The sequence below is a fragment of the Theropithecus gelada genome, chromosome 3 (assembly GCF_003255815.1).
Source record: "Theropithecus gelada isolate Dixy chromosome 3, Tgel_1.0, whole genome shotgun sequence".
NCBI classification, from domain to species: Eukaryota; Metazoa; Chordata; class Mammalia; order Primates; family Cercopithecidae; genus Theropithecus; species Theropithecus gelada.
Genome location: NC_037670.1, coordinates 175001168 through 175020344, shown reverse-complemented (window position 1 = coordinate 175020344; position 19177 = coordinate 175001168). Strand labels below are relative to the sequence as shown.

The 19177-nt window shown below is 60.2% G+C and overlaps 1 protein-coding gene across 2 annotated transcripts in view; it reads left to right on the top strand.

Moving 5' to 3' along the window:
* The window catches only part of KCNH2 (potassium voltage-gated channel subfamily H member 2), a 33829-nt gene extending 15066 nt beyond the window's left edge, over positions 1-18763 (top strand). Inside the window, exons 3-15 of one of the 2 annotated variants that reach the window (XM_025379189.1) lie at positions 3991-4155; positions 5200-5643; positions 6191-6402; positions 10846-11274; positions 11852-12239; positions 12568-12767; positions 13271-13523; positions 14654-14847; positions 15161-15260; positions 15833-16105; positions 16215-16401; positions 16669-16846; positions 18207-18763. In XM_025379189.1, the coding sequence (XP_025234974.1) occupies positions 3991-4155; positions 5200-5643; positions 6191-6402; positions 10846-11274; positions 11852-12239; positions 12568-12767; positions 13271-13523; positions 14654-14847; positions 15161-15260; positions 15833-16105; positions 16215-16401; positions 16669-16846; positions 18207-18356 (3173 nt within the window). In that variant the 3' untranslated portion in view covers positions 18357-18763. Of the gene's footprint in view, positions 1-3990; positions 4156-5199; positions 5644-6190; positions 6403-7791; positions 8296-10845; positions 11275-11851; positions 12240-12567; positions 12768-13270; positions 13524-14653; positions 14848-15160; positions 15261-15832; positions 16106-16214; positions 16402-16668; positions 16847-18206 lie in introns of those variants that run through there. The other variant, XM_025379191.1, reaches the window with a different exon arrangement.
* Positions 18764-19177: the final 414 nt, after the last annotated feature.

Sequence of the window (19177 nt, the reverse complement as noted above, 5' to 3'; positions counted from 1 at the left end):
TACACGACGCTTTTCCGATCTAGGGGGTGCGTTCTCACCCAAAGGGAGGTGTCTTCAGCGAGCTCTGGGGCTGGGGCTGGGGTGGGAGTGGGGCTGGGGCTGGGGCTGGGGTGGGAGTGGGGCTGGGGCTGGGGCTGGGGTGGGAGTGGGGCTGGGGCTGGGGCTGGGGTGGGAGTGGGGCTGGGGCTGGGGCTGGGGTGGGAGTGGGGTTGGGGCTGAGGCTGGGGTGGGAATGGGGTCAGGGCAGAGTATTCTGGCATCAGCCACATGAGCCAGGCTGGCCCTGGGGCCTCTCATTGCTAAGCTTCTTCCACCCTTGTTTGCCTCTCTTCTGTCTCAAGCTTATGGAGACCTCAAGCCAGGCTCTGAGCTTCACATATCTTAGGCCGTTTCACCCCCACAGCCCTGGGGGGTGGGCAGGATCACCCTGTGTTGCAGATGAGCGCCCGGGGGCTCTGGGCTGGTGACTGGCCCAAAGTCATTCTAACGCAATGTGCAGAGGCCACTTGACTCCACAGCCCATGCCCCCTCCCTTTGAGACTGGGAACTCTCTCCCCTGTTGCACCCCCTCCACCCTCCTTGTCTGTCCTGGCTGCCCCCTGAGTGCTCCAGTGCTGGCTGCCTCGGGAGCGTGGGCTATGCCTGCCACGGAGTGGCTCTCAGCGGAACTGCAGCCTGCAGCAGCTGGGTCCTTCGTCTCTGTCCTGGGGAGCTGAGCCACTGGCAGGAGCCAGGGCGAGTAGGAGGGAGAAGGGAGCAGAGCGAGGGCCTAGGGGTCTGGAGTAGGTGGGCACCGGGGCAAGTGAAGGCACTCCCACCCCCCCATAACCCAGCCAGTGGTGGGATGGCATCTGGCTGGGAGGCCTGGCTGAAGAGCTGGGAGCAGGTGATGTGGCAGTTCACAGAAGCCCCAGCCGACCCGGCAGGGTGGTCAGAGGCAGTGCCTCCAAGAGCCCAGGCCTATCTGGGGCCCTACTTTCCTTCCTTCCACATCCCCTTGACGATCGCTAGATCTCCCCCGCTTTGGCCCCTGCCTTCGGGCAGGGCTCCAATTCACATTTTTGGAATAACCAGGCCTTTGACAGGGTTATTTTGAAAGGAAAAATTTCTTGAATCTCGACAAAGGAAGAGGACCAACAGACACTCCTCTCTCTCTCTCTCTCTCTCATGTGTTTAAGTGTGAGGCACAGGCTTGTGCTGCAAGGTGGTATATACCTAGAGTTTCTGTGACCCTGGCGAGGGGTTTTGAGATGTGGGGTCCAGGACTGGGTGGGCTTCAGAATGCCATTCTGGGCTCCCTTGCTGAGCAGCTTGAGCTGAAGAGGGAACGGGGTGCTGAGGTCTCAAGGTTGGAATTTCCGGGGCCCTGTGCTGGGGACAGAGCCTCCAGCCTATTCTGAAGGTTGGGTTCATCTTGGCTCCAGACTCTAGGTTTCTCTGAGGCAAGCTCCCTGGTGAGGACTTAGGTTCGAGGGCCTGGCTGGCTGTGGTCCCTGGGGTGGATGCTGGGTCTCCAGGGCTAAGGCTCCCTGGTCTCCGGCCTCTCTTCAGTCCTGGTGAGGCGCATCCCTGTTCAGGCCGCTGCCGGCCATCACCATATTAGGGCATAAACTCCAGGCAGGCTGTCTGGGTGCCAAATGGTCTCCAGCTGGGCCCAGCCCCCTGCAGCTTCCAGCACCACAGCTGTGTGTCAGAGGCCGGAGGTCAGGGGACAAGAGTGGCTGCTGCAGGGAGACCCAGACAGAGCCCCGGAGCTCAGGGCCCTTGGGCAGAGCTGTGAGGGTCTGGGATGTGGTGAGTGGAAGGGCTGTGGGGTGGGGCAGAGAGCCCTTTCACCTAGTGCCATCCTGTTTAAGCTGGTTTCAGAGGACCTCGTTTCCCTAGATGAATCCCCAGCTGGTTAGAATCCCTGAGCCTGGCCAGCATCTGCTGTGCATCAGGCCCTTTCCACCTGGCCTGCTCCCTGCCTCCCCAGCACATAGCCCCTTGGCCTCACTGACAGGCTTCAAGCACCAGCTCCAAGTCCCAGGGGTGGCGCCGCCTCCAGGTTGCCGGCCTCTGTTGCTGGCCTCTCCCTTGACTCATAGCACCACCGCCATCGCCCCTGCTGTGGGTTTGAGATCAGGAGTAGGGGTAAGCCAGGGAGGTTCTGGGAGGTAGAAAGGTGAAGAGAGGCTGGGTATGGTGGCTCACACCTGTAATCCTCGCAGTTTGGGAGGCTGAGGCGGGCAGATCACTTGAGGCCAGGAGTTCGAGACCAACACAGTGAAAACCCCGTCTCTATCAAAATATACAAAAGTCAACTGGGCATGGTAGCCTGCAGCTGTAGTCCCAGCTACTTGGGAGGCTGAGGCAGGAGAATCGCTTGAACCTGGGAGGCAGAGGTTGCAGTGAGCCAAGATCATGCTGCTGCACTCCACCCTGGGCGACAGAGTGAAACCCTGTCTCAAAAAAAAAAAAAAAAGAAAGGGAGGCTGGGTTGCTAAGATGGAGCGGGACTGCATGGTTCATCACCCTCGCCTCTCCCCCATGCCTGCAGCCTCCCTGTCAGCATGGCCTGTCACTGACACCACCAGTCAGTGCTGGCCCCAGGGCCTATGACTCTAGGCGTTAGGCACTTCGGTGGGGACGGGAGACACTGGGAGGCAGAGAAGACAGCTGAGCAGAGGGGGAGCCGAGAGGAAGGAAGAGGCTCCCTAGGGAGAGTGGGAGATGAGGAGCCTGCCTGGTGGGTCCCTGGGGGGCCATAGAGGAGCTGGAGCGGGATGTTAACTGCCTTCTGGTTTCATTAGGGACTTCCTGCGAGCGGGAGGTTCTGAGCTTGGCCTTAGGTGGAACTGAGTGCTTGGCCTAAAAGGGGCTCCTTCAGAAATTGGCACGGGAGGGCGTGGGGCCCATGTGCTCAACAGGGAGCTGAGGGAGACCAGGTGCACTTGGCCTCGGGGACTGACCTCATCTGGTACAGGTCCTTTGGTGGACAGAGAGAGACTAGAAAAGAAAAAATCAAAGATCAAGAGAAATGTGAGGCGAGGTGAAGATGAAAGATATAGAAGCAGTGCTTCTTAGACTCTTTGGTGAAGGATCAGTTTTCTTTAATGCTAATATGTTATAGGCTGGTACATCTGTGAAATACAAGAGCACATGCGTGGATATTATGGCGATGCCAAATTGCTGTAAAGTTTTTGAAACTCTTGCTTTCAACGTCTGTCCTTATCTTGTGTGCTGACACAACGGCTGGTGCTAATCTAGAGAGAACAGAGACAGAGACAGATAGTAACAGCTAACCGTCTGTAGTGTGCAGCATACGCCAGGCATTGCCTAAGCACTCAGCATGTGCTGACTTGGTTAATCTTTATAACTCATGAGAAAAGAATTATATACACTATGTGTATCGCAACATCATTGTGTACCCCATAAATATGTACAATTATTGTATCAATTAAAAATTTAAAAAAAATTTTTTAAAAACATTATTCTTCTTCCCATTTTATAGATAGAAAAAATGAGGCACAGGGATGTTAAATAATTTAGGAAAAAATGCATAAGTGATTAAGTAGCAGATCTGGGCTATGAACCCAGAGATCGTAGGCCTTAAGTCTGTGGACTTAAGCACTGTGCTACAGCGCCTCACGTGAGGGAAAGGCAGAGGTGCTGGGAGGATATGAGGAAATGAGATAGGGAGGAAATGAGATCAAAGAGGGGAAGAAGGATCATAGCCAGCATGAGAGAAGGTGCACCTGGGAAAGAGCTAGATAAATCACACAGGCAGAGAGAGGGGTAGGGGAGTCCAGTAGCAACAAGCTGGGGCAGACAGATTGAGGGGAGCCATAAGGGTGGCAGGCACATGGCCGGGTGGGGGATCAGAATGGGAGATCCTGGAGAGGAAGGGCCATATGGGGAGGCAGAAGTGGAAGGGTCCGCTTGGGCTCCAGGCTTTCTGCTCTGCCCACTGAGAGGGTGCCAAGGGGACTATGTTCTCCCACTCCACAGGGAGCTGCTTCCTATGTCTGGTGGATGTGGTGCCCGTGAAGAACGAGGATGGGGCTGTCATCATGTTCATCCTCAATTTCGAGGTGGTGATGGAGAAGGACATGGTGGGGTCCCCGGCTCATGACACCAATCACCGGGGCCCCCCCACCAGCTGGCTGGCCTCAGGTAAGTGTACTTGCTTTAGGGCAGGCTCAGGGGTTCGTGGTCTCACTTCTCTGGGGCTGTGAGCTGTCCAAGGTCAACACTGTGCAGGAAGGGAGGATGTAGTGGTTGGGTGGGGGGGTCCCTTTGGAGGTGGGAAGTGAACCCTGTACCCTGGCCCAGGATGGACATATGGGGGTGGAGTGGCAGGGCCCAGAATCACAGGTCCTTGGCATGGGCTAGCACCGTTTCCTTAGCCTCACCTGTTGGGCTTCCAATCCCAGCATTCCCTGGGAGTGGTCCTCTCTAGTCTGACTTGAGCAGCCCAGGAGTGGGGAACATGACCACCTGGGAGCAGCTCCTTTGCACAGTAGGAAGCTGTGTCCCATGGACTCAGCTCTGTGTAGTTTCTGCCATCTGGTCCTTGTTCATGGACTGGCCAAGTTTCCTGGGGGTCCTGGCTAGCTGAGGAGAGGCTTTGAGGGAATGCCCACCTGGGCTGGACCATCCCCTTGACAACAAAGGCTCTGAGCCCCCTCCTCTGTCAGGACGCCCTCTTTGGCTTAATTTTAATCTTTCTCTCAGCATCATGACGAAAGTGCTCACCTCTTGGTTTCTCACGCTCTAAAATGACAGTGTCAGTAACACTGGCCCTGCCTATTCATCGGATGCCACCCCGAACGGCAGGGCCCCTGGCGTTGCTTCACCCACTTAGGCACAGGCCCTACCCACTGGCTATGTGACCTCCGGAGAGTGACATGACGCCTTTGTGTCCACACTTCCTCATGTCTAAAATGGGGACGCTGGCACCCAGCGGCCGGTGTGAGAGACAGGGATGATTTATGGAATCCGCCCTGAAGTGTCGCTTCAGATACGGCTTTTTATGATGACTGGATTCTAGAATGATTTTTGAGACTCGAGGTCAAAATATTGTGCATGGGAGCGGGGATGGAGGGTTGCCCGTTCCCCTCTTTCCCTTACCCAGCGGCTGGGGCTCTATTTCCCAGGCCTTGCCCACTCCAGGGCTGCTCGCGGTCCTCACGGCCACATGCCTCTCCTCTTCCGCAGGCCGCGCCAAGACCTTCCGCCTGAAGCTGCCCGCGCTGCTGGCGCTGACGGCCCGGGAGTCGTCGGTGCGGTCGGGCGGCGCAGGCGGCGGGGGCGCCCCCGGGGCCGTGGTGGTGGACGTGGACCTGACGCCCGCGGCACCCAGCAGCGAGTCCCTGGCCCTGGACGAAGTGACGGCCATGGACAACCATGTGGCAGGGCTTGGGCCCGCGGAGGAGCGGCGCGCGCTGGTGGGTCCCGGCTCTCCGCCCCGCAGCGCGCCTGGCCCGCTCCCATCGCCCCGCGCGCACAGCCTCAACCCCGACGCCTCAGGCTCTAGCTGCAGCCTGGCCCGGACGCGCTCCCGAGAGAGCTGCGCCAGCGTGCGCCGCGCCTCGTCGGCGGACGACATCGAGGCCATGCGCGCCGGGGCGCTGCCCCCGCCGCCGCGCCACGCCAGCACCGGTGAGGGCGCCACGGGACCCGTTCCGCCCCAGTCCACGCTTTCTCGGCTGCCAGGCTTGCTGCATTCTCGGCCCTCAGCTTCCGACCTTTCCACTACGTCCTGGGTGCCTGGGAGATGGAAATCCCATTAAGCACTTATTTAATTCCATTAAGTGGCGTGTTGCGCTATTAAATGTCCATTCATCCCATTACATTCTTCCACTCCCAGAGCCCTGGTGGGCCCCTTAGAGCTGGCTGTCCCGGGACGGCCTGGAGCAGGGATGCCCTGGGCAGGAGATGCGCCCGGCCTCCGAACACCACCTGGCCCCCTGCCTGCCAGTGTCCTGGGGCAGACCGTTTCCTCTTCCTCTTCCTGGTCACAGGCTGTCTCCTGGCTGCTTCTTTAGAGTGGTGCGGGGGGTCTGACCTCCGTTGTTTCTTGTGACTCCCCTGGACTTCCAGGGACTCCTGATTGTGCAGGGCCTGGTCTCCACTCTTGGTCTGTGGGTGGCCTGCCTGGCCTGGGGCCTCCGGCCTGCTGGCCTGACCATGTTGCCTCTCCACCTAGGGGCCATGCACCCCCTGCGCAGTGGCTTACTCAACTCCACCTCAGACTCCGACCTCGTGCGCTACCGCACCATCAGCAAGATTCCCCAAATCACCCTCAACTTTGTGGACCTCAAGGGTGACCCCTTCTTGGCTTCTCCCACCAGTGACCGTGAGATCATAGCACCCAAGATAAAGGAGCGAACCCACAATGTCACCGAGAAGGTCACCCAGGTAAGTGCCCAGTGGCTGGGCTCTCCTCTCACCTTGGAGGAGCTTGGAGAGGGGGTTGGAGTGGGCTGTGCTCCAGAGCCAGGTGGAGGGAGCTAGCCAGTGAAGGCCTCTTGGAGGGAGGCAGACCTGAGGGCTGGGGTTGGCGATCTATTCCAGAGCTGGGGTTGTGGGAGAGGGGACAGTCTGAGAAGTTCTGGAGAGGGGACTGGGGGGGCCTGGGGAAGGGCTGGGGACAGCTGATGGGGAGGATTGGTGGATGGGGTGCGTGCCTTCAGGGCACAGGGTGAGGACAGGGCAGTTGAGGCTGGGGGCGTGAGAGGGCCAGTAGCAAAGGGGGAAGGTGGCCTGAGGGACATGAAACGTCTGGCTGCAGGGTGTGTGAAGGGAGTACTAGGGGCCACGCCAACTGGGAGGCTTCAAATGAGAAGGGGTCACAGAGGTCAAGGACAGGAGGCTCTTGATTCTTCTAGGCCAAGGTGATGCACCAGGCAGAGGGTGGGCCCTAGTCCTGTGGGGATGGCCAGGATGGCCTCGAAGGGCCCAACTATGTCCCCAAAGCATGCGAGAAGCAAGTTTTCTCATGGGGAGGGGATTGGATGGGTGGTTGGTACAAAGATATGGAAGGGTCAGGTCCCTGAATCCTGGACCAGAGAAGACTCCTCAGCCTTGGGGGCATTAGCCAGCCTAGTCTTCTGTCCCCTCCTGGGTTTGGGGTCCTCCTGGCAGCAAGAGGACCTGCGACCCCTCCATGGCCTCATCCACCCCACACCTTAGCCTTTGGGGGCTAGGGGTGGGTGGGTTAGGAGTGTGGATACCTGCAGTGAGTGAGAAGCCTGGGATAATGTGGGGGACTCCTGTCCCAAGCTGTCCCCTTCTGCCGCTTCCACAGCAGCTGCCTGGGTTGGCCCATGTGAGGGAGCTGCCCTGCTACCTTGGCAGCCTCCTGGCCCTGCTCCCATCGCCTGGCTCTCTGGGTCCCCGCCAGGTCTCCAGCCCATTGGCCTTGACTCCAGAACATTCCCCCTTGCCCCAGGCCCTTATCTGGCCACCTACCCCTCTCTCCCTCCTCCCTTGCCTCTCTCTTGGTTCCCACCTGAGCCCCTGGCATCTGCTCTGCTCCTGTGCCTGCTGCATGTGCCCATGAGTTGCGGTGGGTCTGTGCATGTGCGCCTGTATGTGTCGGCAGGCGTGTGTGTTCCTGCCAGTCACCAGCAGTCTCTCCATCTCTGGGTGTCTCTGTCTGACTCTGGCTGGCTCAGCACTGGACCGGCTGGGCGGGGGTGTCAGGGAGACCATTAATCTGCGGTGACAGGCCCGGCTGCTGGCGGAGGGGGAGGGGCTCAGGCTGCGGGAGCGCCGCTGCAGGAGCCCGGGCGGGCTGCGGGGGAGGGGGCCGCTGGCCCGGCACCGGCGGGGCGGGGGAGCCCAGTGTGGCGGGGTGGGGGTGGGGAGGAGGAGGGGCCGGCTGGAGGAGCCGAGGTTCCGAGCGCGGCCGCTGCTGGGCTGGCGGGCAGGCAGAGCGCGGCACCCTGGCAGCAGGGCCCACACCACGGGGCCATGGGCAGTTCGAGCCAGGCAGGCTGCTGTCCATGCTTACTGCCAGGGTGACCCCAGCCCCGGGGCCCAGCCCCAACCACCCTGGCTTCATGCCAGAGGCTGCCCTGGCTGCCAGTCGGCCAGCCTTGGGGGTGCAGCCTGGGCTGGGACTGCTGCTGGGGTGCAGGTGAGGCACTGGCTGGGCCCTCAGGCTCCAGGGCAGGCAGGCTGCAGGGCGCCAAGTCGTCCATGGCGGCGCCAGCTGGGAAGGCGAGCAGGACAGGGGCTCTGCGGCCCAGGGCCCAGAAAGGCCGGGTGAGGCGGGCAGTGCGCATCTCCAGCCTCGTAGCCCAGGAGGTAGGTGACACCCGGTCCTTCCTCTTCTTTCTGGGGCTGGGGCACTGAGGCAGGTGGCTGGCCCGAGGGCTCTGGCTCCAGGCTGGGGAGAGGGCTGCTGGGAAGCAGGAGGCTTTGGGAGCCATGGGGCCTGGCCCTGCTCACCCGCGCTTGGCTCCTGCTTTCATTCCCTCCCAGACTGGGCTTACATAGTTTCCCTTGCCGGGACTTCCCCTCCCCTGTGGCTGCCATGGCCCACAGTCCTAGAGCTCAAAATGCAAAGTGGGGAGATGACAGGAATGAGACAGATGCCCAGAGAGATGGTGGGGAGGCAGAGTGGGGAGAAGGAGCTCACGGGCAGGACTGTGAGAAGCCGGCAGGCAGCAGCTGGGCCTGGCATGGAGGCACTGGGGCTCCCTTGCTCTATGTGCTGGGGTTGGACCCAGTGGGCAAGGGAGGCTTGTGCTGTTTTGGGGGGTCGAGGAGGCTGGAATATGCGGAAGCCACTGTGTGGGTGGTGAGGGTGCGCTGGGCTGAGGCACCTGGCTCATCTCTTCATGGGCGGCCGAGGTGTGGTGACTGGGCCATGCAGTACTCTGTTACCTCCTGGGAGCCATCCAGCAGCTCTCTTGTCAGAACCTGGGGTGGGCTTGGGCCAACAGTGGAGGACGAATGGGAGGTGGCTCAGGGCTGAGTCTGGGAATCCCATCCCTGCCCCCACCGCCCCACACCTGAGCATTCTGCCTTGGCTCATATGCTCTTTCCAGCTGGGGCACAGGTACAGGTAGGTCTTCCCACTCACAGCTGAGGAGCCAGGGTTTGGCTTAAGCAAGCCAGCTTCAGTATTCTATAGGACAACAGGCTGGGGGGACAGACCTGGCCCAAGGCCATAGGTGAGCTGGTGGCTGAAGAGCTGGGACTGGCCCCTGTCAGGATGAGGTGTGCCCGGTGCACGTGTGAGTTTGTGCCCTGGGGCAATGTTGCTCATGCTGTGTGCAGACTCAGGGGTAGGGTAGGGTCACTGCTGTTAGGGGTGGTCCTGATACCTCCGACCAGAGGCTTGACCTCTCAGGCACAGAGAAGAGTCCTATCCAGGGGCAGCTACCTTCTTCTGCCCCCTTGTCAGCAGGGGCCTAGCCAGTTGTTTTTTTTTTCCAGTCCCCACTTGATCACTGAAGGGCCGCCCACCCGTGGGCAACTGCTCTCTGCCTTAAGGAGCTGGGTACTCAGCAGGTAGAGCAGAAATGGAGCCTGGGAGCCTGTCCATGTGTTCCCTCCCTGCCTAGCCCATCTGGTACCTCTGGAAGCCCTGTGTCCACCCCAGGGTGGTCAGATCTTTAACTACGACCTGTCTTAACTTCTAGTTATTTCCTCTAAGGAGATGTTCTCCAAGCAGCACCATGTGTGAAGGTGTCTTGGGCAAGCCCAGCTTGAGTATGAAGGAGTCTTTGGGACTCATCCACTATGGCCTCCCCAACCCAAAAGCCTGAGACTGTGGGGGCCTGGGAGTTGGTGCTTCTGGGAGCAGGGCCAGCACCTCTGGAATTCATGGGGGCTGGGCAAGGCCTTGGGTTCAGCTGGCTGCCCAGGGATGGCAGGGAGAGCTTGGGGAGGGGGTTTTTGGGTTGAGCTGCATGTCTGAGAGAGGATTCTAGGGAGACCCAGAAGCGTCTGGGATTGTGGAGAAGCTGGCCGGAGCTCTTCTTAGTTTGCCTTGGGAGCAAGAGGGATGTGCGTGCTGTCACCGGGTCTGGATGGCCAGCCTGCCTCTGTCTGATGAGTGTGAGTGTGGACGAGGCAGAGTGTGAGCGTGAGCTGGTACAGGAGCTGTGTGTGTCACTGCTGAGCAGTCCCTGTATGCACGTCTCTCTGTGTAAGTTGGGTGCCATCTCCTCCCAGCTGGGCTAGGTCTTCTTTGTCCCTTTGTAAGAGGGTGGGAGGATGAGGACTGTGGGCTGTCCCTGACCTGTGTGGAGAGGGGTCTGAGGGAGCGAGGTATACGAGTGAAGGGGGGGAGTGTCTTGGTCTTTCCTCATCCTGGAAGGGCAAGGGACCCAAGACTGGTTGCCTGGTGTCCTCGGGCCTGTGGCATGAAGACAGGCTGGTAGGAACTGCAGTGACTACCAGTCAATGGATTGGGACTGTGGCTCCTGGGACCGCTGCCTAGGCTGGGAGCTGTTGTCCTTGGAACCCGTTCTGGGCTGAGACTATGGCGTGTGTGGTTGGGGGTGTGGGCCAGTGTCTCAGGACAGTCACAGAGGCAGGTCTGCATCTGCATTGCCGGTGGGGAGCAGCACTGGGTGTTCCTGCTGAGTGTCCTGAATCAACGTCTGCCGGGAACTGTTGGAACTGTTTGGAGCTAGTCCTGTGCTGTGTGTCATTTTGGGAACCATGATGCCCAAACCTGGGGGTGGCTATTTGCTGTGGTCACTTGGCTGAGGGGTGGGCATTCTGATGGAAACTTTTTTGGCCTTCTGCTCACTCTGCTTGGCCCCGGCAGAGATGTCATTGCTCCTGCCCCTGAGGTCCCATGGCCTGCCTCACCCATGCTTCCGCCTTCCCCGCGTGCAGGTCCTGTCCCTGGGCGCCGATGTGCTGCCTGAGTACAAGCTGCAGGCACCGCGCATCCACCGCTGGACCATCCTGCACTACAGCCCCTTCAAGGCGGTGTGGGACTGGCTCATCCTGCTGCTGGTCATCTACACGGCCGTCTTCACACCCTACTCGGCTGCCTTCCTGCTGAAGGAGACAGAAGAAGGCCCACCTGCTACCGAGTGTGGCTATGCCTGCCAGCCGCTGGCCGTGGTGGACCTCATTGTGGACATCATGTTCATCGTGGACATTCTCATCAACTTCCGCACCACCTACGTCAATGCCAACGAGGAGGTGGTCAGCCACCCCGGCCGCATCGCCGTCCACTACTTCAAGGGCTGGTTCCTCATCGACATGGTGGCCGCCATCCCCTTCGACCTGCTCATCTTTGGCTCTGGCTCTGAGGAGGTGGGGTTAGCAAGGAGGCAGGTGGTGTGGGGAGAGGAGAGGCCAGGAAGGTGGTGGGAGGTAGTGGGGTGGAGGGGGTGGCGAGGAGGACAGATAAAAAGAGAGAGAGAGAAAGAGAGAAAGACAGTGGTAGAGAGACATGGTGGCAAGGCAGCTGCAGAGGCATGGTGGGTACCCCAGCAAATCTATGCTCCTCCTCTCCATACAAGCTCCTCGAAGGTTGCAGAGGGCCACACAAGACACCTTTTTCCTAATTCATCCACCCTAAGGGGCCATTATTTTGTAGCTACACCAAAGTGCCCTAGAAGCTGGTGGGAGTGGGCAGGCACCCTAGAGTGATCACTGCACCTTTCAGTGCCCCTGTTTCCTCATCCGAACTATGGGGGCTACCTCGGTCTCAAAGCTAGCAGTAAGATTAATGAGACACATGTGCTGGGTCCAGCGTGGGCTTCAACTCTTAGGAGGAGGGCCTAGGATGTCTTTGGGGATCTGACCTCTGATGCCTGCTCTGAGGGCCACAGCACCTCCCCTCTTCCCTTGCCCCGTCAACGGAATCTGCCCCTTCCCTGTCCCTCAGCTGATCGGACTGCTGAAGACTGCGCGGCTGCTGCGGCTGGTGCGCGTGGCGCGGAAGCTGGACCGCTACTCAGAGTACGGCGCGGCTGTGCTGTTCTTGCTCATGTGCACCTTCGCGCTCATTGCGCACTGGCTGGCCTGCATCTGGTACGCCATCGGCAACATGGAGCAGCCGCACATGGACTCCCGCATTGGCTGGCTGCACAACCTGGGCGACCAGATAGGCAAGCCCTACAACAGCAGCGGCCTGGGCGGCCCCTCCATCAAGGACAAGTATGTGACCGCGCTCTACTTCACCTTCAGCAGCCTCACCAGCGTGGGCTTTGGCAACGTCTCTCCCAACACCAACTCAGAGAAGATCTTCTCCATCTGCGTCATGCTCATTGGCTGTGAGTGTGCCCAGGGGCGGGTGGCGGGGAGAGCCCACAGTGGAGGAACCCAAGATGGAGGAAACTGAGGCTGCTAGCCGGGCCAGAGTGAGGACCCTGGGACTTAGAGACTCCAGGGGCCACCATCGTGACATGGTTTGGGGGCTGGGTCACCAGGGCGGGGACTACTGAAGGGTGGAGTGTGCTGGAACGCAGATGTACAAGGGCATCTCGTGGGCATGTCGATGCTGAGACTGAGACACTGACCTGGTGCAGGGCCTGAGCAGGGTCCCTGTGGGTGGGTGGGGTTCCCGCAGAGGCTGACAGCCCCACGTGCCCACGCCCCCAGCCCTCATGTACGCTAGCATCTTCGGCAACGTGTCGGCCATCATCCAGCGGCTGTACTCGGGCACAGCCCGCTACCACACACAGATGCTGCGGGTGCGGGAGTTCATCCGCTTCCACCAGATCCCCAACCCCCTGCGCCAGCGCCTCGAGGAGTACTTCCAGCACGCCTGGTCCTACACCAACGGCATCGACATGAACGCGGTGAGGCCACCAGAGCGTGGCCAGTGGGTGGCAGGCTGGGAAGAGTAGGGTGGCAGAGGGGAGCCTCTTGGCACAGCAAGCAAGTCTCAGGCGGTCACAGTCAGCAGTAAGAAGGACCCTGGAGGCATGCTGCCCCTTTTTGTCCGTGAGGAAACGGAAGCCCTTGGAACCCCTTCTCTGGAGAGCTCCCCTTTTGGGGTAGGAGCTATATATCACACAGGCGATGGGGTTCAATCCTTACAACAGCCCAGGGCGGGAATAGTCTCTATGCCTTATAAATAAGAACATTGAGGTCTGGAGCCCAAGGGTGCTCAGCCAGGGGTGGTGAAGCTGGAGTGGGGTCTCAGGTCCTTCCCAAGACACTGGGCCGCCTGATGCTTCTGAGATCTCCCAGGCCTGGAGAATGAGATTTCCCTGACATAGAGGGGTGGGATGGTGGAGTGGAGTGTGGATTGGGGGGTCCCAAGGGAGGGTGTGCTGAGCTGCCCCCACCCTGCCCCCAGGTGCTGAAGGGCTTCCCTGAGTGCCTGCAGGCTGACATCTGCCTGCACCTGAACCGCTCACTGCTGCAGCACTGCAAACCCTTCCGAGGGGCCACCAAGGGCTGCCTTCGGGCCCTGGCCATGAAGTTCAAGACCACACATGCACCGCCAGGGGACACACTGGTGCATGCTGGGGACCTGCTCACCGCCCTGTACTTCATCTCCCGGGGCTCCATCGAGATCCTGCGGGGCGACGTCGTCGTGGCCATCCTGGGTATGGGGTGGGGGGCGGGCACTGGACTGGAAATGCCATCTGCAGCCTCGAGAGGTGTGAGCCCGCTGAATATGCAGTCACCGGGGCTGTGGACCTGGGGCTGCCTACAGGGTCACTGGGCTCCTTTAATTCATCTGAACTCAGGCCCTCCAAGCGGGACCATGAAGAGCAGCCCCACGTGGGGTGGGGCTGCTGAACTCTGGGGTTCCCACATTCTTCCCTTCAGGATCCACCACAAACAGGCACTTTTTGCTTCCCTAAAGTAGGATCAAATCTAGATCCTCCAGCCTGGGCAGTAGAGGAAGAAATGCTAGCCTGGAAGCTGGGCATTTGGTTTCACTAAGGGCCATGTGGTTCCCTGCAGCCTCATGCCCGGCCCCATGACATATCCAAAGCAAAGGGAGTCCTGCCCCCTCTCCCCACTTCCTTTCTACCCTGCCTGTGCACAGTGGGTGGGTTGTTGGTGTGTCTGGACACTGAGGACTTCCTCCCCTCTGCCTGTCCTTCCCTGGGCCCTGCGTGCCTCAGGGCAGATAGAGCAAACTCTTTCAACCATGGTTTATGGTAGGACATTTTAGATTTTGTTTCTCAGCTCTGTACAAACACAAATACACACTCCCACACAACTAAAATCAAAGTTTCACGACATAACACTGGGCCTTATTACATGTGGTACATTCTAGCATTTCTGTTCTGTGCTGTGCTAAGCTATACTACTGTATGTTCTTTCAGTAAAAAAAAAAAAAAAAAAAAAAAAATGCTGGTTTTGATTTACCACTGTGTTCTGATCTTTGGTTTGAAGAACATTGCTTACAAGGGTGCAGTGATTGGCTAAGAGGGTGTTTGGGACATGGGGTTTGTGGTAGTCCTGCTGGCTGGGTCTCATTTGCTGGGAGACCCTGGGCTCCTGGCCCCTTCTGCCGGCCCCTCTGGCACTGTCCTGCCTGCTGGGAGCTGAGGGAGGGTGGGCTGGCAAATTGCTTCCCTGGTTGTGTGGGTTGGGGGCCAGCTGGCAGGTGACCCAGCTGAGGGGACATGCTTTGCCCAGGGTGGGGATGCCGGGAGAAGGTGCCTGCTGCCTGGATGCCGCCCCCCGGGGCTGAGCTCCCTGTCCTCTCTATGGCCTCCAGGGAAGAATGACATCTTTGGGGAGCCTCTGAACCTGTATGCGAGGCCTGGCAAGTCGAACGGGGACGTGCGGGCCCTCACCTACTGTGACCTACACAAGATCCATCGGGATGACCTGCTGGAGGTGCTGGACATGTACCCTGAGTTCTCCGACCACTTCTGGTCCAGCCTGGAGATCACCTTCAACCTGCGAGATGTGAGTTGGCTGCCCTGAGCTGGACCCCATCCTCTTGCTTCCAGCTGTGTGGCTGCCCCTTTGCTGTGTGACATTGAATGTGATGCTTCTCTGTCTCAGTTTCCCTATTTGTCAAATGGTATCATGGAGCAGGCTATAAAAGCCCCAAACTCAGTCCTTGCCTGGGGCAGAGGTCACACTGGGGGCAGGGAAGGGTTTCCCCAGAGCTGGGGCGCCCAGCCCTACTTTTTCTATGTTAAGGAGGGAGCTTGGGGCCTGACCCTGGTGGGGCAGGAGAGCACCGAAAGAGCCCTGATACTGATTTTGGTTCCAGACCAACATGATCCCGGGCTCCCCCGGCAGCGCGGAGTTAGAGGGTGGCTTCAGTCGGCAACGCAAGCGCAAGCTGTCCTTCCGCAGGCGCACGGACAAGGGTGAGGCGGGGGAGGGGAGGAAAGGGGAGGGCGGGGCCAAGGTGAGGCTGGGAGCTGGAAGGCGGGGCGGGCCGTGTCTGCTTTACCCAGGCCTCAGACCTTCCCATCCCTTCCTGCAGTGTGCCCACTCCACACCCCAGCTGTCCGGGTGCTGCCCATCTTTCAGGGCCCCTGCAGCTGTCACCTCCTCCAGGAAGCCCTCTTCCACCCTCCAGGGCAAGCCTAGGGTTTTTGGACCTCACAGGGCTGTGGTCTCTGAGCGCTGCCCTGAATCGATGAGGAGGAAAGAACATAGGACAAAGGAGGGCCAGGGAGTCAACAATGGGGCTGAGGCCTCGCAGTCCCAGAGATCCCCCAATCCCCAAAGCACCATTGCCAGTGCTTGGGCAGTCAGGGGGTCCTGGGAGTTCTTGGTTGGCTTGACAGTGGGTGCAAGATAGCAGAAGCAGCAAGTGGGGAGGAACCAGGGCGTCCTGCCCAGTCCTCTCCCAGGCTCCTGTTCCCTCCTCCACCCTTGCCCCCTCCTCTCTGGTCCCCTCCCCTCTCTGAGGCCCATTCTCTGTTTCCCACAGACACGGAGCAGCCAGGGGAGGTGTCGGCCTTGGGGCCGGGCCGGGCGGGGGCAGGGCCGAGTAGCCGGGGCCGGCCGGGGGGGCCGTGGGGGGAGAGCCCGTCCAGTGGCCCCTCCAGCCCTGAGAGCAGTGAGGATGAGGGCCCAGGCCGCAGCTCCAGCCCCCTCCGCCTGGTGCCCTTCTCCAGCCCCAGGCCCCCCGGAGAGCCGCCGGGTGGGGAACCCCTGATGGACGACTGCGAGAAGAGCAGCGACACTTGCAACCCCCTGTCAGGTACTCCAGGCGTGGGCAAGGGAGGACCTGGGTGGTGGGCGAGGGAGGACCGGGTGGGGCAGCGGCGGGGCATCTACTCCGCTCACCCGGCTCTGCTTTCCGGCTGCAGGCGCTTTCTCGGGAGTGTCCAACATTTTCAGCTTCTGGGGGGACAGTCGGGGCCGCCAGTACCAGGAGCTCCCTCGATGCCCCGGCCCCACCCCCAGCCTCCTCAACATCCCCCTCTCCAGCCCGGGTCGGCGGCCCCGGGGTGACGTGGAGAGCAGGCTGGACGCCCTCCAGCGCCAGCTCAACAGGTGAGGGAGTGCAGGTGGGGTGTGGGGGCATGCCCTGGAGTCTGGTCCAGGTCCTGGCGGTGTTGTCTGGTAGAGGGAGAGGGCCTGTCTGTGTGTACAGCAGCTGGATCCCCTTCTTCCATTCCCAGCCGAGCTGGGGGCTGCCACACCTCTAGCACAGAGGGCCTGGGTTGACCAGCTGCCCCTCCCCTCTCCCCTTCCCCACTCCTGGCAGAGGCTGTCACTGGTGTCCCCACTTTCCTGAGCATCCCCTGCTTCCTGCCCCAGGCTGGAGACCCGGCTAAGTGCAGACATGGCCACTGTCCTGCAGCTGCTACAGAGGCAGATGACGCTGGTCCCGCCCGCCTACAGTGCTGTGACCACCCCGGGGCCTGGCCCCACTTCCACATCCCCACTGTTGCCCGTCAGCCCCCTCCCCACCCTCACCTTGGACTCGCTTTCTCAGGTAAGCTTCAGCCCTGCTTCCTCGATGTGCCCCTACCCACTTGTTCCCCGATTCCAGCCCAAACCTGCTTTGCTGCCTTTCTACTGGGCTCTGTGGCCCAGCCTCCCTGAACCTTGGCCTGCCCTCCTCCCATCCCTGTTCTCCTGGAGGAAGGCTGCCTCAGGAGCTGCAGGCTCAGAGTAGGGCAGGAGAGTCCCCCGTCCAAAGCCCCTAGACAGCTGGGTGCAAGGAACCTGTAGGCTCAGTGGCCCGCAGCTTCATTCCCCTAGTGTCCACAGCCTCCACCGCTAGACCCCTGAGCATCACCTGAAGAGCCAGCTCCAACTGTAGCGCCTGTGTCACGGCCATGGGTGCTCTCCAAGGAGAACTGACTGAATCTGAGGCCTGGAGGTGGAGGCTGCATGCCAGAATGTCTAGGCAGGGTCCCGGGTTGCTTCTGTGAGCGACACTCCCTGGTCTCACTGTCCTGCCCATCTTTGCCTTTGGCACTGGCTGTCACAGGGTCATCTTGAGGGTGCCTGGCATTTCCCAGGGTGCAGAGGACAAGCCTCCAGGGGAGGACTTCCTGGGCCTGCTTTGCCCCTCTGTTAGAGATGGGCCTAGGTTGCCCCTTGTCCTCTCCTGGGTGGACCTGCATGTTCCTGGCCTCTGCAGGATGGCGGTGTCTGTGCCACCCTGTGTCCATGGGGACTCCTCTGGCTGCCAGAGGCGGCCTGGGATCTGCTCCCTCCCCCCTTCCCTTGGCATCCGCTCCCCCCTCCCATATGCTGCCTGCTCCTGTTTGCAGACACCAGGGCCCACGTCAGCAAATGTGCCAGTCTCGCTTCGCAGCCGCCCCCGCAGAGCTCTCACCAGCAGACGCTCAGCACCCACAAACCCCTCCCGCCTGCCCCAGCCCTCTCCCTGGCCTTCAGATGCCTGGCCGCCAGCCTGCCTCTGTTTCTAGGTCTCCAAGTTCTTTCTGGATTGCAGGAAAGAATCTTGTCTCTTTTTCTGTCCCAGCTTCTGTCCCAACACAGAGACTGCTTATTCCAGGTTGGGCTGGGCTCAGCGGCCACCTATCCTCAGGAAGAGACAAGGGCCTAGGGTTTTCCCTGCTCCCGGCTCTCTTGTTTGGCTGCTGCTCTTGGAGAGTGCCTTTCTCTACTTCCCACCTTGGTGCCTTCCCTTGGTGGCCCCTGTCCTGCTCTCACTACCTTGGCTCTTCTCCTTGTCCCCTCCAGCTTCTCTGCCCACCTGACTCTCCTCTCGGCCCTCCTATCCTCCTGTCCATCCTCTGTCCCCAGCTTCTCTTGCCCCTTTCCCTCCCATTCCTCCTTCTCCATGGCCTCTTCGCCTGCCCATGCTGTGTGTATTGCAGGTTTCCCAGTTCATGGCGTGTGAGGAGCTGCCCCCGGGGGCCCCAGAGCTCCCCCAAGATGGCCCCACGCGACGCCTCTCCCTGCCGGGCCAGCTGGGGGCCCTCACCTCCCAGCCCCTGCACAGACACGGCTCGGACCCGGGCAGTTAGTGGGGCTGCCCAGTGTGGACACATGGCTCACCCAGGGATCAAGGCACTGCTGGGCTGCTCCCCTTGGAGGCCCTGCTCAGGAGGCCCTGACCGTGGAAGGGGAGAGGAACTCGAAGGCACAGCTCCTCCCCCAGCCCTTGGGACCATCTTCTCCTGCAGTCCCCTGGGCCCCAGTGAGGGGCAGGGGCAGGGCCGGCAGTAGGTGGGGCCTGTGGTCCCCCCACTGCCCTGAGGGCATTAGCTGGTCTAACTGCCCGGAGGCACCCGGCCCTGGGCCTTAGGCACCTCAAGGACTTTTCTGCTATTTACTGCTCTTATTGTTAAGGATAATAATTAAGGATCATATGAATAATTAATGAAGATGCTGATGACTATGAATAATAAATAATTATCCTGAGGAGACTCCAGTGGTGCTGGGAGGGTGTAACTGTTACTTGCTGTATCCTGTGTTCATGTCTGGACATGTACAGGTGTGCCTGCACAGGAATCTGGGTCTGTCTGATTGCCCAGGCCCACAGGGCTGCCCCTACATCTAGGTCTGGGTGTGTGCAGTGGGGGTGCTCCCTGGGGGCTGACACAGGTCATCTCCAGGGAGACAGAATCTTGTCTCTGTAGGGCCCTGGATTCAAGATAACAACCCCCGGACCACATGCATTTAGAGGCAGTCCTGATGGGACACCAACCTGGCATCTAGCCCTTGAGGACCATGTGCCTCTGCTGGGCAGGGCACCTTGGCTCCCACAGCGGGCTTCACACTGACTGTGGAAGCAGCCCCGCACTTGTCTCCCTCGCCCAGTTCCTGAGCTCACGTTGACCCTAAC